Source organism: Plasmodium malariae, assembly GCF_900090045.1.
Source record: "Plasmodium malariae genome assembly, chromosome: 10".
Lineage (NCBI taxonomy): Eukaryota > Apicomplexa > Aconoidasida > Haemosporida > Plasmodiidae > Plasmodium > Plasmodium malariae.
Window position 1 is genome coordinate 1,749,837 of NC_041784.1, and position 18,589 is coordinate 1,768,425.

The following is an 18,589-nucleotide window of genomic DNA, read 5'->3' on the forward strand; positions in this document are numbered from 1 at the left end:
CTCTCTTATTTTAAATATATGCTTGTTCTTATAAACCTTAAAAAAAGAAACTTTTCCTTAATTGAAGTGACTCTTGTTTTTTCATCTTTTTTTCTTTGTGCTTTTTTTTTTTTTTTTTTTTTTTTTTTTGCCTTTCAGAGTTTCTTATTTTTTTTTTAATCTTTTTTTATTCCTTCTTGAATTAGAAAAAAAAAATTAAGAAAAAATGATTAAAAAAAAGTTTTTTTTACAGTTTCAATTAAATACAAATAAATTAAATAAAAAAAAAATAAGTTATAAATAAAACTATTTTTATACTTGAAAAATATTTTTAACAGTATTGATTTGTTTGATGTGTATGGGTGCCCATATATATACATTTATGTACATAAATATGTATATATTTAACATGTATATATATATAAATATATAAATATATATATATATATATATATAATGTATTTATATATGTAAAGGTGTAAACATATACGTATTCTTTTATGTATACATATAGTAATCATACATAACTACGATGACTGCGCTTATTAAACAATATAAAATTTTAATTTAAAATATTGGCAAGTGCGTAAGGATATATAACATACGCACACATATGTACACATATATATATAATATATATGTATATATATAACATTAGATGTAAATCAAAAATACATTTAAAAGGGGGAAAAAGGTTAAAAGAGGATTATAAAAAAAGTAACGTAATAATATATAATGAGGTATACTAAAGTAGTACAATAGAAAAAAATAAATTATAACTTGTGAATTAATGTAAATTATAAGACATAAAAAAATATAGGAATGGGTAGTCTTCGTAAAATAATATATATAACTGTTAAAATTTAATTCTTTATGGTGTCATTCTTCTCTATCTAAAAAAGGAAAAAAAGGAGAACGTAAATAAGGGGAAAAAGTGCAATGGTATATGTGAAGTTAAAAAATTGTAAAAAAACAAAAAACAAACAGGTATCATTCAACAAAAGCTTAATCGAATCGGTAAAAGGTTCAATTACAACTTTATTTATACAAAAAAACATAAAATTATAGTTTTTTTCTACTTACTCCACATGGATAAATTGTTGTTATATGCAGAGTAATTGTAATTTCTGTTACTATAATTATTTTGTTGCTGGTATTGTGTACTTTGATAATAATTTTGTAAACCTGGAGGAGATTGCAAAGCATAACTAAAATTGTTATAATTAAAAAAGTTGTTCGTGTTGTCTCTCGTTCCATTATATCCACTGCTACTGCTGTAGTTCCTGAAAAAAAAAAAAAAAAATAATAATAATTAAAAATGCATATATACATTACATAAAATTCGAAAACATATATATATATACAATACATAATGCGAAAATACAAACTGAGCGCGCTGTATAATCCATATATATATATATATATATATATATATATACATACATACTTATTTCTCCTTACATAAACATTCGTGCAGAAAGGTTCTATTTATTAGTTTTTTTTTTTTTTTTTTTTTTTTTCTTAAACTTACAAGTTACTGGTGTAATTAAAATTATTCTTGTTGTTCCTATTATAATTGTAATTTAGGTTATAATGATTTAAATTTTTTTCATTAACACTATTCCAATTATTCCTATATGCAGTAACACTTGTATTTGCATTAGTAGTGCCTACATTATTATTCAAATAACTACTGTTTTGTTCTTTATCTTGTGACATATTAAATCCAGGAGGAATGTTGTAATTGTTGGAGTTTACATTATTATAATAATTACTATTATGATATAGCTGTTTATTTATATAACTATTTTGAGTACTGCTGTTTAAGTTATTCGTTTCTACTTTTCCTGTTACGGAAGAGGATGTAGAGGAAGCTGTGTTTTGTGAGTTATTTGGATTCATTTGACTTTGAGTGTACTGGTTTATGGAACTACTATTATTATTGTTGTTGTTATTGTTATTGTTGCTATTATTATTGTTGTTGTTCACCAAATTTTGCTGATGTTGTTGTTCTGCATGTTTATTGTGGCTGTGTTGATTACTGGAATGCTGATTATTGTTCAGATGCGTCGTATTTTTATTTTGCACACTTTGGTTTTGTTTCATTGATTGGATTGGGGGTGGAAACTGTAATTGTATGTCATTCATATTTTTATTCATTTGTTGCTTATTTTTTAATTCGCTAGTTGTATTCGTTGTACATGAAATATTTAAGTTTGGGTTTACATTGCTACTCATATTAGTTAGAGACAAATTGTTAATAACATTGTTAGATGTGTCTAAGCATGAATTGTTGTTTATATTGGTCGAATTTTGATTAGAATTATTTTGATTTTCATGTGTTAAATTTTGAGGTTGTAAGGAACCTGAAATGGAAATATCCCCTGAATTGCTTAAATTGTCATCGTCTGTATTTAACTGATTTTTTTTTACATTAACATTCATAAAATTTACATAATTATTCATGTGCATATTATTATTGTGTACATATAAATTACTCTCATCGAAATTGTCATAATTCATATTATAATTATAATTACTGTTATGAATACTATTATTTTTGTTATAATGATTGTTAATTAAACCGTATTGAGGAACTAGGGTTTGTGTAGTGTATCCATTATAATGCATATTGTTGTATGGATAGGACAAATTCGTATATGAATAATTAAATTGGTTTGCTAAACCTGGTGGGGAATTATATGAATTGTATATGCTACTACTGCTTAAATTGTTCATGCCCATATTAATTAAATTCATGTTGCTCACATCGGTGTTTGTATTCTTATTCGACATGCTGCTAACTGTATTACTGGCGTTCACATTTGCACTAGCACTAGCATTAACAGTAGCACTGTTATTATTGTTACTACTACTATTGTTATTGTTGTTGTTGCTGTTGTTGATATTGTTATTGTTGTTGTTGTTGTTATTACTGCTGTTACTATTACTGTTATTCGCACCACTGTTGTTACTATTATTTGCGGATACGTTATTAGTACTTACAGAATTTCCCGAATTTTGATGACTCTGCAAGAATTTTTGTGAAATTTGATTTAGATGTATAGAACTTGAATCTTCTATGTCGTGGTCATAATTCTTACTTTTCAATGTACTTTGAATATATTTATTATTCTTTCCACTTATCAAAGCTGATGAAGAATTATCCTGGGACGAATGAATCGCTTGTGAAGAGTGGTTGATAAACATAGAAGAAGAATGATTATTTAGTAAATGCCTAGTATTTTGGTTAGTACTGTTTAAAGAAGTGTGTAATTGCTGATGATGATAACTAGATGAAGATGCTCCTGCTGCTCCTGAACTTGTGGTTGTCATTTTGGGTACATATATATTGTGAGACCTTGTATTAATATGTGAATGTTTATTATTTGATGACGAAAAAATTGATTTTGTTTTGTTATCATTTAATAGATCACTGTTTATATTATCCTCTCTCTTTTGATGCTTATTTTTAAAATCGAAATGTTTGATATCTCTTTCTTTTGGATTTCTCATATCGTTGTTATGGTCATAATTTCCATTAGTTCCCTCCTTATTATTGTTATGCATTGCTGAGGAGTTTCTATTACTGCTACTGTTATTCATATTATTATTACTGTTACTATTAATATTATTATTACTATTGTTGTTAATATTATTATTACTATTGTTGTTAATATTATTATTACTATTGTTGTTAATGTTATTAATACTGTTGTTGTTAATATTATTATTACTATTGTTAATACTATTATTACTACTGTTATTATTATTATTATTGCTATCACTGCCTATGGTAATTGCAGAAGAATCAATACCATAATTTTTTCTAATATAATTTTTTTTCCTTGTTTCTACATTCATCAATCTATTATTATTATAAGTACTACTATTATAATGAGTACTGTTATTATTTTTCATTTGTTCCATTTTATTATCCGACACATCGATGTTTTCTATTTGATTTCCACTAATGTTTATATTTCCAAAGAATATTTTCTTATTCATATTATTTCCCATCAGTGATAAATTGGGCATATATATTGGTATAACATTATTGTTCTTGTCTATTCCTTCTTGACATTCTGGAATTGTAACATCTTCTGGGACTATTTTTTCCCCACTAATTGTTATCTTCATATTATTATTATTATTATTAATGACCATTTTATTTTTTCCTTTTTTCATATCAAGCGATGTTCCAATAGAATACTTCATTTGGTTTGATAAATTGGTATCACTATTATTCAACATATTCTCTTGATCACTCTTTTTTTTCTTTTTCTTTTTTTTTTCGTCTGTATCCATTTTTGCCTCTTTAACTTTTCCCTTTTTTTCTTCTTCTATCAATTTATTACTGGAAATTATATCTTTCTTGTTAATGTTGCTATTATTGTTATTATTATTACTACTATTATTGTTACTATTATCGTTTACATGCCCATCCTTTTCTACCTTATTTTTACTTTCTACAAGTTGTTGATCCTTGTTACTGTAATCTTCCGCAAATGTTCTGTTAATTTTCTCACTGTTAACAGATTCATTTTTCACTAGTTTACTACAACTTAAAATGGTACCTTTTACAGCACGTGACTCAAGTTTTTCCATATCCTTAGAATACTTCTTATTCACAAGCTCATTATTTCCCCCAACTTCCGTAGATAAATTCTGATTGTTCATGTTCTCAGAAATGATTTCTTTTTTCTTTGTTTTTGTGGCTTTATTATTCGATATCCCTTTTTTATTTTCCTGCTGATTATTTTGATCTTTTTTCAATTCCTTCGAAGAATTTACCACAGTTCTGGTTGAACAGGAATTATCTGATTTTTCATTATACTCGTTGGTGTTCCCACCAGTACAATTACCTTTTGTAATAACTGATACCCATAATTTTTCTGGCTTGCTATTTTTAATAGGAACCAAATGAATTTTGTTTTGTTTTTTTTCTTTTTTTTCTTCATCATTTGCATTATTATCATTCAATACAATTTGGGAAGGTATAATATTGTTTCTTTTAACATCTGTACTTTTAGTTTCTTCAGAAGAAGAATGTTTAATTCTGTTATTAACAACTGATGCATACGATGTGTTAACATTCATTTTTTCGCTTCCTGTTTTAGCATCTAGCACTTTCTTCTTATCACTATTTTCAAAACTGTTTGAATGTTCGTTAGTACTTACTTCATAATTTAACTTTTGTCCCGTATATGGATCGTACTCTTGATCTATACTGTTATTTTTACTAAAACTTCTTTTTTTTCTAAAACTTTTTTTACTCAAATAATTTTTTTTCTGATTCCCTTTTGCATACGAATTGAAATAACTATTACCAGAATTGTATAGATTTAACCTGCTATTATAAAGAGAAAATCTCTTCTTTCCATTTCTTGTAATAATGGAATCATTTAATGGTTTGTTATATCTATTGTAATTTTTATTAAAATATTTATCATGATAATTGAAGTTGCTATATCTGCTAAAATTCGAGATAGTCGTAGTCGTTCCAAGGTAATTCATTCCTACGTTTGCTGAATAATTGTTGTTACTGCCACTGTAATTATTACTAAAATTATTATTATTATTACTACTGTTATTAGCAGTGGTTGTAATAAGAGTTGTCTTATTCTTATAATCCTTTTTACTAAAATGCTCATCATTTAACTTGTATCCCGCTATTCTGCTGTCTTCCAACTTAAAATATTTTTTTTTATCATAATGATTAATAAAATAACTATTATTATTATAACCGTTTATATTACTACTTTTTCTGTTCATAAGACTCTCATCGTTTACTACACCATCTGGTTCTTTGAAATTTTTTTTATTTTTTTTGTGCTCATCTTTTTCTTCTTCCACTGAATGATTCAAGAAATCCTCATCATGCGATTCATTTACATCATTTTTTTTTTCTTCTTCTAGTTTTATATCTCCTTTCTTTTTTTTTATTACTTTTTCATTTTTTGTCTCATAATTGTTCCCTCCCACTACTTCTACTGATTTTATATTCAAAATTTTTCTTGAATTTTCGTTGATATCTATTTTTTCTTTAGTTCCCCTTTCTTCATGAGTATTTTTACTAATTTCATGTAACGTTGATGCTTTTTGGTTTTTTGTATTGGAATTTATAAAATATGTTATTTTACTATTTTTCGGAACAGTTTTATTTGGTTGCCCAAATGAACTGGAATTTATGGTACTTTTATTTTTTCGTAAATCTTTATCTTTTATGTTAAAATCTTTTGAAAATAGTTTTTCAAATTGCTTATTATTTTTTCTTCCGATATTATTTTGCGTTAAATTATTTTTTTTATTAATCTTTTCAGTAAGTTTCTTACTTTTTTTACTTTTTACTGTTTCCCATAAACCTTCATCATTTCCTTCTTTAGATTCCATAATATTACATAGTTCTAATTGAATTTTTTCTATATCAAATTTATATAAGCTAATAAAATTATAAACATCTTCCTTATTATATCCATAATAATCTAAAATTGGTGATATTATTTCAATTAATTTTTCTGTTCTCGGTGAATAACATGATGATTTATCTTCTATTTTCTTTTTGGACAATGAACTCCATTTACTTTTGTTTAAGTTCTTAAGGCTTAAAACCATTGTTTCGTTTGTAGTTGACTTTTCCATTATTCTAAATTAATATATATATGCATATTTATTTTTTTTTTTATTTGCTTTTCCTTTTACGTGCTCTTTTGTATTTGTTAGTGTATATATATTATTGCATAAAAACTATGTGTACGCAACTGCGAATATAAGATTATACAGGAGTATGTATATATATATACACCCATATATGTGTATGTATATCTATATATACGTGTGCGATAATTTAAACCCAATTTTTTATATATGGCACAACATTTACTTTAAAATTAATTCATATGTACCCAGTAATGTGTACATATACATATATATGTACTACTCGCATATCCCTTATAACTTTCCTTCTCCTTGAGTATTTTATCACAAAATTCTACTTTATGTTGTCCTTGACAAATATTAAAAAAAAAAAAAAGAGATAGAGCAGATATTACTTGTATTCTGAAGTGAAAAAAAATATAAAACAATTGATACTATAAATATATATAACTTCTTCTACTAATTATAAAATATCCTGTTTTGGTTTTTGTTTTTTTTTTTTTTTTTTACTATTTTTATATAATATATATTTGTTCCTAATTTTTTTATTCTTGTATGTAAATTAACATTATATATTTTATTTAATTCTTATATTAACACTATATATATATATAATATATATATATATAATATGTGTATCGATTATAATTCTTCCTATACTTCATTAATTATTTCTTGTAATGAAATAAAAACCAAGTAAAATTTACTACATAATATAAAAAAACATTTAAATTTTTTTACACGTAATATTAATCATGAATCGATAATGTAGTAAAATTAATATTCATTTTTAAAAATATAATTATACAAGTGGAAAAAAAAAATGCATAATATGCATGTTTACATATATATATATATATATATATTATATATATATATATAAATATTTTTACAAGTACATGTTGAAGTACATAAAAATATGCAAGGCGTACATTATCAATTGTATACTTAAATAAATAAATTACAATGTAGCGCAATGTTTGATATATAAACAAAAGTTTAAAAATATACAAAGGTTATATACACGTACATAATCTCTTTTTCATAAGCATCTTCAAAATGATACAACTTAATTATTCGAAATAGGTAAAGAAAAAGTAAAAGTACATAAGTATACATATATATATATTTATATACATAAGCATATAATATATCATATGTACATTTTTATGTCATAATATAGGCATTTTATTATATAAATATACATTATTGTATGTTAATAAATAGAAAGAGGTTTTTCTATTCATAAAAAATGTATGTTCATTGCGATATTTTCTTATAAACTAAAAAGATGTAACTTTTTTTCCTTCTCAGTAAATATACATATATATATATATTTTAAGTATTATATATATATTTTATGTATTATATACATATACTTTATGTATTATGTATATATATTTTATGTATTATATATATATATTTTATGTATTATATATATATATCTTATGTATTATATATATATATTTTATGTATTATATACATATATTTTATGTATTATATATATATATTTTATGTATTATATATATTATTTTATGTATTATATATATATATATATTTTAAGTATTATATATGTATATTTTATGTATTGTATGAATAATAAAACTTTACAAATATTAAAAAAGTGGCTATGTCGTATTGTAACTGTAAAATACAGATAAATAATAATTAAAAAACTTGTATGTAAAATATATATATGTATGCATAATATATTATATAAATTACATATAAATTTTTATGTATTATTTATTCTTTATCCATTTAACACTTTTTATTTTGTTTTATAAACATAATATATATAGTAATAACATACTTCTTTTTTACTCATTTCTTATTCTTTTTTTTTATCCTTTTTTTTTTTATTATCACTTGCTATTAAATTTTAATATGTGAAAATTTATTTTTTTCACCGGAGGGTTATACATAACATGTGTTTTTTTTTGAAATAAATACTCTTTTTTTTTTTTATATACATATAAAAATAAATGATTATGTATGGCTAAAATAAAACATTAAATTACCAATCGTTATTTACGGCCACGATCTTAATTATATATTGTACATATATATATATATATATATATAATAATTATATTAGTAGAATTTTACAAAGCCAAAAGGAAGAAAAATAGGAAGCATTCGATTTTTTTTTTTTTTTTTTTTTTTGTATTTGTAAAACTACATAAGTGGACATGCTTAACAATTTATTCTTTTTTCATTTTTATATACTTTATTTTTTTCCATATTTTTTGGCAATAAAATATAATTATTATAATAATATATTTGTGGCATTGCCTATTTTAATAATTGTACATAAAATAACACTATTGCATAAAGAAAAGAAAGGTTTTTTTTTTTTTTCTCTTTTCTTGACATTATTGTTTATAATTATAGGTACTTCTGTATTATATACTTATTTTACAAAAAAAAAAAAAAAAAAAAAAAAAAAAGCCAACTTTTTGATATGTGTTTGAACTTGAATATATATATATATATATATATTTATATTTATATATATTTATAGTAAACCATATATTTATATACTCTTATAGGTATTTCAAAATGTGAAAGGGGGTATAAGTGATTGAGTTGAGTGGATGGAATAAAAAAAAAACATTAAATACATAGTCTATGTATTGGATATATATGCAATTTTTGTTTTTCCTTATTAGCTTTATTTCACATATTTTTCTAACTTTAATTTTGCTATTTCTTTTTTTTTTTTATCCTAGTATTTAATGAAACATATAAACTTTATTGTACATGTGTACATTATGTATGTAAATGTATATATATATATATATATATATATATATATATATATATGTAGATTGTATTATGAAAATTGTGATTAATTAATTTATGTAATTTTTTTTTTTTCTTTTTTTTATATTTTTAATTAATATATATTGAATTTATTGACATGTGTATATACAATTTCAATGTAAAATTATAAATTGCATTTTTTATAGTAGGAAGTTTAAGAGAGAAGAATTATTTCTTGTTAAAATGAAAAAGGAAAAAAAAAAAATTACACCATTTATGAAAAGGATATTATAAGGCTACTAAAAGAATGAAAAAACATATATATACAATATATATATTTATTTATATATATAATAAAATAAAAGTGCACACTATATAAAAAATACTTGCAATTTTTTTTTTTTGGAATATATAGAAGATTGTATATTATTAATCTAATTACGTATATATTTTTAGTAATCTTTTTTTGTTTGATCTATATTAAAAAGTACTTAAAAAAAAAAAGTATATCTTTTTAGTAAATTTTAAATTTGTTAGAAATGTTTGCAAATAAGGTATCAGCATATGACACGAGAACGTTTTTGGTCTCTGTGTTTTGTATTTGCTCATTTTGACCTTGAATTTATTTAATAAAATTAACTGTTCTAGTGTTCCTATACTAGAATGAATTAAAGTACTTAGCATATAAAATAAGTGTATATATGTATGCTTACGTGTATCTACACATTATGTTTGCATTTCCGCGTAGGGAATTTTGGAAGTAAAAAGAATAAAATTTAACATAAGGTTATCTTAAGCTTTTTTTGTACTTCTGTAATTTTAAAGAGAAAAAAGAAGACTTATATAAATTTGTTTTAAGTAAACCCAAAATTTTCTTAATTTTTTAATGTAAACGAAAAATGGGGGGAAAATAAAATTGACAAATTTTAAGAATACATGAGAAAATATATACTGAAATGAGAAGAAAAAGAAAGGGAATAAACATTTTATATGTATTTTTTTTTTTTTTAGCTTGTATATATTAAGTGGTATGTAATAAAAAAACTTATTCATAAGCACTTTTATTATCTTATGGGTTTTGAAAAAAATTATTCTATTTTCTCATGTAGAAATGATAAAACATTTTTCTACTCATATAAAATAGATTCTCGTATGAGTGTGCTTTTAAAAAGGAAAAATTACAAAGTTTAAAAAACACAGAACATGAAATATTCAATAAAAAAGATTGTAGTAAAAATAAAATGTGGTAAATGAAATAAAAAAATATACACTTTCGCAATGTAATGAATGCAGAATGTATTAGCACTGGATGAAAAATTGTTCCTGAAATGTGCACAAATGTTTGTGTACAAATATACATATATATTTATATATACATATAAATTTGAGGAAAGGCAAATGCAATACAACGATATATACCCTCTTCTGGATTCATATTCTTAATGTTGAATATACCATCAACATAACTTTTACCTTAAAAATTTTTTTTTCTGCCAGAAATGTATATATTGAACATGTATTTAATATTTTATTAATATATATAACAATAAAAAAATAAATATATTCTGTTGATATATAAAAAATATATGGTTTCCATAAACATAAAAAAGGTTAGGCATATTATGTTAATTATTTACATGTTTTTGAATTATAATGAAGTATGAATATAATAGAAAAACCAACAGCGTTCTTCATTTGCAAGTTTTTATTTTTTTATTATATTTATAAAAAACCTTCCTTTCCGTTTGATTCATTGGTACTATAGAAACATTAAAAAAAAAAAAAAAAAGAAATATATACATGCACATATAAGTACACATATACTAATACGTATATGGGATCGTATCCTGGACAAAAGATATATTCACAAATGCTTTAAAGAATTTCTTAACGTTTCGTTCACACTTTTGACAACTGTTATTCAGTATTATTATACATCGTTTATGCATCATTTGCTGTATGTCACTGTTACTAATTGTACATTTTTTTTTTTTTTTTTTTTTGGGGGGGGGTATTAGAGATGCAAAATAAATAATAAGAAAATTCCTCATGTGTGTATCATTCAAATATTGGGTCTAAGTTATTATGGGCAAAGCGTGTGCTTGTATATTCATGACGTAAGCTCTTAAGACACAAAAAAAATAAAATAAAAAATGAAATAAAAAATAAAATAAAAAATAAAATAAGAAGGATAAAAAAAGAGAAAAAATTTGCAACCAAATATGTAATGTAATGTATTTTTTTTTTTTTTTCTCCCTTACGTAAATTTTTGTAGTTCTTCCCATTTTTCTACGTATTAATACCTCCAGAAGAAAAAGCAAGTAACAAATATGTATATATATATAAAAGAAAAAAGAAGAAAAGAAAAAATAGGAATTAAAATGTTCAAATTGAAAAGATTATGTTGAAATAGTTAAATTGAATTATACTAAATGAAATCAGTCCTCTATCTATTTCTGTACATCCATACAACCCTCTACATATACTTGCATACCTCCTATGAGAATACATGTTTAATGAAAATTTCTTTAACTTCATAGACTCAAAATTGGAATTGGAAATATGCGAATTTTTAGAAGGAGAATATGGAAAAATAAAAAAAAACAAAAGAGAAAATGTATGCATATACAATATCGAACGAGTAAAAAAAAAATGCATTTACGGTTATAATGAAGAACCAGAAGACTTCCTGAAAATTTATTTACTATACCCTAATACGATTTATTATTTTGCTAGTTTACTAAAAAAGAATATATTTAAAAATAGAGTATGGGAATTGTATGAAGTTCACATAAATTACATGCTACATTTTTTGTGCATGAAAAATATTTATGGTTGTTCAGAAATTTATATTGACAAAAATATTCTATTTCGAAAAGAATTTTTCAATGAAATAAATTTTAAGTGTTTTATGGAAGAAGAAAAATGGAACTTACAAAAAGCGTATTCTATTGAAAATATCAAGAGGAACAAATATTTAGATGTTGAAGCACCATTCTTTTTTACGAGCAAAACAACAAATGTTAATTTTTCAAATTTAAAAAGAGAAACTTTGTATGATATAGAATGTGATATAAAACACGAACACATTTTGAATGATCGTATTTATTCATATGAATTTGAAAAACATAAAATAAAATGGAAGCAAGAACTAAATTTTGATTTACCAGTTAAATATTTAGATTCTTTTTCTAAGCTGTGGATAAAGGAGAAAAAAAGGTGCAAAAATGTGAACCCAGATTTAGTTAGAAGCATTTTTAACTTTGAAGATTTTGATAGAGATTTAAACTTTGCTTCGTTCGATATACTAACAGAGAGAACGAAAAATACGTTTGGCGAGTTTTTAAAATTTATGAAAAGGGAGAATCAGGAAAGGGAAGAAGTAAATATGATTAGTGAAGGGAAAGACGGAGGTATGAATTTGGAATTAGAGGTGGTCAGCGAGGGGAACAAGAAAAATATCTATTTTGGAGAAGCAAAACTGATTAGCGAGGGGAAAGAAGCAGGTATTTATTTGGAAGAAGCACAGTACATTAAGGAGAACATAGAAACAAACGTTTATTTGAAAAAAGAAGGGATGGAAGAAGTATCAAGTATTTGCTATGAAGGTACTAATAAAAATGATTTCAATGCAGGAAATAAATATGGAATGAATTTAAGTAATAAGAACTACAAGGAATTAGCACCAATTAATTTAACACAAACCTACGCACTTAATGATGAGAAGAGAAAATGTATAGCATCTTTTGAAATCAACAATAAAAGAAAAGACATTATTAGATATGTTTATAAAAAAGAACCACCTAAAATAAAAGAATGTTATGCAACTTACAACAACTTGAGCATTACAAGAATGAAAGAAATGGAGAAAAATCATGTTAATAATAATAATTGTGAACATAAATTTCATCAAAATGAACATTCTGCGAAGAATGAAGTTGTAGGATTAAATAACGAGAAGAAAAAGAAGAGAAAGAAAGAGAAGGAGAAAAAAATAAACATAAAATATGGGAACATATTTTTTCTTGAAATTCTTACTGAAATTAAAATTGAGAATTACGACATGTCAAATTATAATGATGACGAAATAAAAGCTGTATTTTATTTAACTAGAGATGAAAGACTTTTAAATTATCATGATGAATATAACAATTGTATAGGTATTATAGCTACTCAGCCGTTTCCTGATATTTCATTCCATTTCGATAAAGTTAATGAAGATATAGAAAAAAAAAAAAAGAAATACAAACGCCCACTAAAGCAATGTACTACTCTAACGACATGTAATAATGGAGTTCGCATATGTAAGGACCATTTTATTTTAACAGGTGAAGAAGAAGAAGATAACCAAGAGAATGAAACATCACACGAGAGAGGTAAAAAAAATGGAAGAAGCAATGACTTCATAGGGTACAGTAATGAGGAAAAACTGTTTCCATTTCCTGTGGATTATAGTAGAATAAATTTATGTATTGTAGAAAATGAAGAGGAGCTTATCAAAAAGTTGGTTGACAAAATTAATTTTTATTCCCCTTTAAGTATAGTGTCTTATGAAAACGACAAGTACAATATCAGTTACTTAAATCAAAGATGTTTAGCCTTAAATATGGGAAATTTCTATATGCGCATTAGTAAGTTAAATGATCAAAAGAATTTTACAGATTTTAATAATTCATATAATAAAAATATAAAAGGTAAAATAATTGAGAGTTTGTATAAATTATCGAACGTAGCCAATACATCATTTGAAAATTTATGTAAACATTATTTAAATATAAATATACCTACCATAAGCAAGTATACACTGTATTATTGGTATAGCTATGAGAAGAAAGAAGGATCATCAAATAGTTTTTATCCAAGAAATAATAAAAACGTACTGAGCAAGGAAAACAACAGTAATCGTGTATATTTTCCTTTTAGATATATAACTGTAAGATATTTTTTAATGAAAATACATTTTTTATATTTAATATATGATAAAATAGGATTTTTAAAAAAAAAAATGAATTTTTGTAAATATTTACATGTCGATTTATTATCCCTAATTAATAGAGGATCGCAATATATTATTGAATCGTTTCTTTTAAAAATATCTATGAAATATGATTATGTTTTATATTCTCCTTCAAATAAAGATATATTTGATCAAAGGCCTATTTTACATACACCATTAGTACTACAACCGAAAAGCTCGATTAACTTTTTCCCTTTATTAGTATTTGATTTTCAATCCTTATATCCCTCCATTGTGATTGCTTTCAATATTTGTTATTCTACATGCATAGGAACATTATCTCTTAAGAAGAAAGCGATGGGAAAATGGGGACAAACAGATAAGGAGAAAAATAGTCCTATGAAAAACAACAAAAAAAGGGAAAAAATAAATTTATATAGTAATGATAGCCCTATTTTTCTAGGTTCACGCAGACAGATGAATGAAGTAGGTTTTTGTGAATCTATTTCCCATGTCTACAATAATAAGGTTAATCTTACTGAAGGCATATCTACTGCTGTTAACTCGTCAAATAATATATATTTGCCAGAGAGAATTATTAATAGTGAAAATGTGCCTTATAATGATAAGATGAATCATGTGAGGGGTAATTGTAAATCCTTCCAACAAGGAGGTTGCAACTTTTTTAATTGTAACTTGGACAAAGAATTCAATAATGCAAATAATAAAGCAAGTAACAATAATGCAAATAATAATGCAAGTAACAATAATGCAAATAATAATGCAAGTAACAATAATGCAAATAATAATGCAAGTAACAATAATGCAAATAATAATGCAAGTAACAATAATGCAAATAATAATGCAAGTAACAATAATGCAAATAATAATGCAAGTAACAATAATGCAAATAATAATGCAAGTAACAATAATGCAAATAATAATGCAAGTAACAATAATACACATAACAGTAATACACATAACAGTAATACACATGACAGTAATACACGTAACAGTAATACACATAACAGTAATACACGTAACAGTAATACACGTAACAGTAATACAAATAAGGATGACGATGCTAGCGATGATGAGACGAGTTTTGAATTTATTAGACTAGGGGTAAAGAAAAAGGCTCCAAATGTTAGGAAGATAATTAAAAATTTAACAAGTAAGGAAATCATTATAACCAGCAACAACACTATGTATGTTAAAAAAAATAAGAGAAAAGGTATTTGTACTCTTTTTCTTGAAGATCTTTTGAAAACAAGAATAATGCTAAAAAGATGTATTAATATATATGATAAAACAACTGCGAAAAGATTAATCGAAAGGATGGAGAAATTAAAAATGATATTAAATGTTGCTACAGGTTACATTGGAGCTAATTTTTCAGGTAGAATGCCATGTGTTGATATTTCTGAAAGTATTATTAGTATTGGAAAGAATTTTCTTCTCTATATCATTGAGTATATAAAAGAAAATTATAAATTTATTAAAGTCCTTTATGGAGATACAGACTCTATATTTTTAATAATTGAAACGGATGATATAAATTACACCTTTAAAGTAGCTCGTGATATTTTATATAATGTAAATAGTATATTACCACCACCCATGTATTTAAATTTTGAAAAGGTATATTGCCCTTCTCTACTAATGACAAAAAAAAGATACTTTGGTTTTGCTTATAAAAATGAGAAAGAAGAAAAACCGACTTTAGATTTAAAGGGAGTAGAAAGTATAAGATCAGATCAATGTAATTTGGTAAAGATTGTATTGATACAGATTTATTTTATTTTTTACTATTTTAAGAATAACTGTTATTTCTCTCATTGCTGTTGTTGCTGTTATTTATGTAGGAACTTTTTCCCTAATTTTATTTGTTCTTGTAAAGAATCCAATGTTCATAAGACCTATCCTTGTATATTATCAAAAATGTTAGAAGTAGTATTGTGTATGTATAAAAAAATTATATTCCCAATTAATGATATAAACACATCAATTAGAACGATAAATTCAAATGAGGAAGATGATAAGGTAACGTTGTACAAGCAGTTTACAGATTTACTAAATTATGAAGAACACAACGTTCTATTAAAAATGATGCACTTTTTATATAAACAAAAGTATTCTTTCCTGATGTATTTATTTATCAATTTTAATGAATCTATTTTTAAGAAAGAGATAGAAAATATATTAAAAGAGAATTATGAAAAAATTAGAAATCAGAAAAATGATTGTTGTTTAAAGAACCCACATAATATATTAAAAACTTGTTTATGTATAAAAGAAATAAATGAGAATATAAAATGTGGAGAAAACAAATGTTTTTGTAATATAAAACAAGCTCTATTTTTTCATCATAATAGATCAAATGATAATAATGTCAAGAGTGTCTTCACTATGAAAATATTTTACTCTCATTTATTATTAAATATAAAAGAAGTAATACGTAATTTTTTTACTAAAATATATGATAATCAAATTTCTTATGACGACTTTATAATATATAAAAAGGTAAAATTAGGTACTTATAAAGGTGAAATGGAGGGTAACAAGAGGAAAGTTCCCTTACCACCTCAGGCAATAGTGGCCAAAAAGCTTTTAAAAATATACCCGCTTTTATTAATTACTTATAAGGAAAAAATTCCTTTTATAATAACCAAAAAGTTGAAGGGCGATAAAATATATAATTCAGTTTCACACCCATCTTTTATTAGGGGTATACAGAAAACCTGTTATGGCGATGTTACGAATTTTGACTCCAATTCAGTTGACACGAAGAGTGCAAGAGGAGAAAAGGAAAAGGAGGATGTACTAAAGGCGACATTCGTTTTAAAATCGGAAGCAACAACTGGTGAAGTGGCAAAAGACGAAGCAGTGGAAGGGAAAGCCTCAAATGTCGTAAAGTACAATGAACATAACTACGATCGAGATGCACATGGCCCGAGGGAAGGCAACAAAATAATTCCCAGAGAATGTTTTTTTAAAAAAAAAAAAAAATTGAAAGAAATAAATTTTGACTATTATATACAAAATTTAATAATTCCTCCCCTTAAAAGAATGCTGGACTTACTTCCATTTCACTCTGTAAATTTAGAGGAAATCTTTTATAAAACTAAGAGGAAATATAACTGGAATAAAGCAAATTTAGAAATGTTCCAAAAAAATTTTGAAGGTGGTGAAAAGCAATCTTTAAAAGATAATGGTTATGTAATGAAGAACAATAATTTAATAATAAATATTCTGAAAGGGAAAAATGGATATCTTAAGGAAAACAAAGGAGCAGAAAAAATTAACAATAATAATGAAGAGGAGGAGGAGAAGAAAAAGACGGAGAAGTGGAGAAGTAATAATAATATAATATGTAAAAAAAAAATAAAAATAAAAATTGATGAAGAGGAGAATTTAAAAATTAGAAAACAAATAATTAACAGTTATGTAGAAATGAGCAAATCTCAAAATATGATGAAACATTTAAATAATATTTGCTTGGTATGTGCAAACTCGGAAATGGAAGCTTTGGCTTGCCAATATTCAGTACACTGCAAAGTATATTTTAAAAAAATAATTTTACAAGAAAATATTTCAAGAAATCAAGATGCTATAAAAAGATTAGAAGGAAAGTAATTTTTTTTTTTTTTTTTTTTTGAAAATACAAATATTCCAAATTAATTTTGACATATAAAATAAATACAAATATGGATACATATAACTGATAGGAAATTATTTGTCTTTTAAAAAGTTAGATAAAAAAGTGGGAAGCTTAACATGTGATTTATGAGAAGTTTCTCATGTTTGGGATGTGATGGGTTAGACAATTATATCGAGAGTCCGTTAACTATTTTTTATCGTCAGACAAATATATCGAGGATCCGTTAACACTTTTTTATCGTCAGACGAATATGCCGAGGGTCGGTTAACAATTTTTTGTAGTCAAACGAATATATCAAGAGTCCGTTAACAATTTTGTATGGTTAGACAAATATATTAAGGGTCCTATATCAATTTTTTATTATCTATTATATTCTTTTCCTTTTTTACTTTTCCCAGAAACATAAAAAAATTTTCCTTTTGATAAAATTTAAAATAGTCCCTTTTTTTTTTTTATCGTAACTTTTTGAAATATTATGTGCTCATGGATTACTTCTTCATATAATTAATTTATTTTCGAGTATCACTAGATGTGTCATAAATTTTTATTCGAAGATGAAATGTGCTTAC

At 24.2% G+C, this 18,589-nt stretch overlaps 2 protein-coding genes across 2 annotated transcripts; one reads left to right on the forward strand and one right to left on the reverse strand.

Annotated features, from left to right (window-relative positions):
• Positions 1–1,054: 1,054 nt before the first annotated feature.
• On the reverse strand, positions 1,055–6,594 carry PmUG01_10047700 (conserved Plasmodium protein, unknown function; the record flags this gene model as incomplete). Its single annotated transcript, XM_029005685.1, has 2 exons — positions 1,055–1,262; positions 1,511–6,594. 2 exons carry the CDS (start codon positions 6,592–6,594, stop codon positions 1,055–1,057), a joined length of 5,292 nt encoding a protein of 1,763 aa, XP_028862250.1.
• Positions 6,595–11,062: 4,468 nt separating this feature from the next.
• PmUG01_10047800 (DNA polymerase zeta catalytic subunit, putative) lies at positions 11,063–17,995 on the forward strand (the record flags this gene model as incomplete). Its single annotated transcript, XM_029005686.1, has 4 exons — positions 11,063–11,158; positions 11,421–11,519; positions 11,678–11,723; positions 11,943–17,995. The coding sequence occupies 4 exons, from the start codon at positions 11,063–11,065 to the stop codon at positions 17,993–17,995; spliced, it is 6,294 nt and encodes a 2,097-aa protein (XP_028862251.1).
• Between the last annotated feature and the right edge of the window lie 594 nt (positions 17,996–18,589).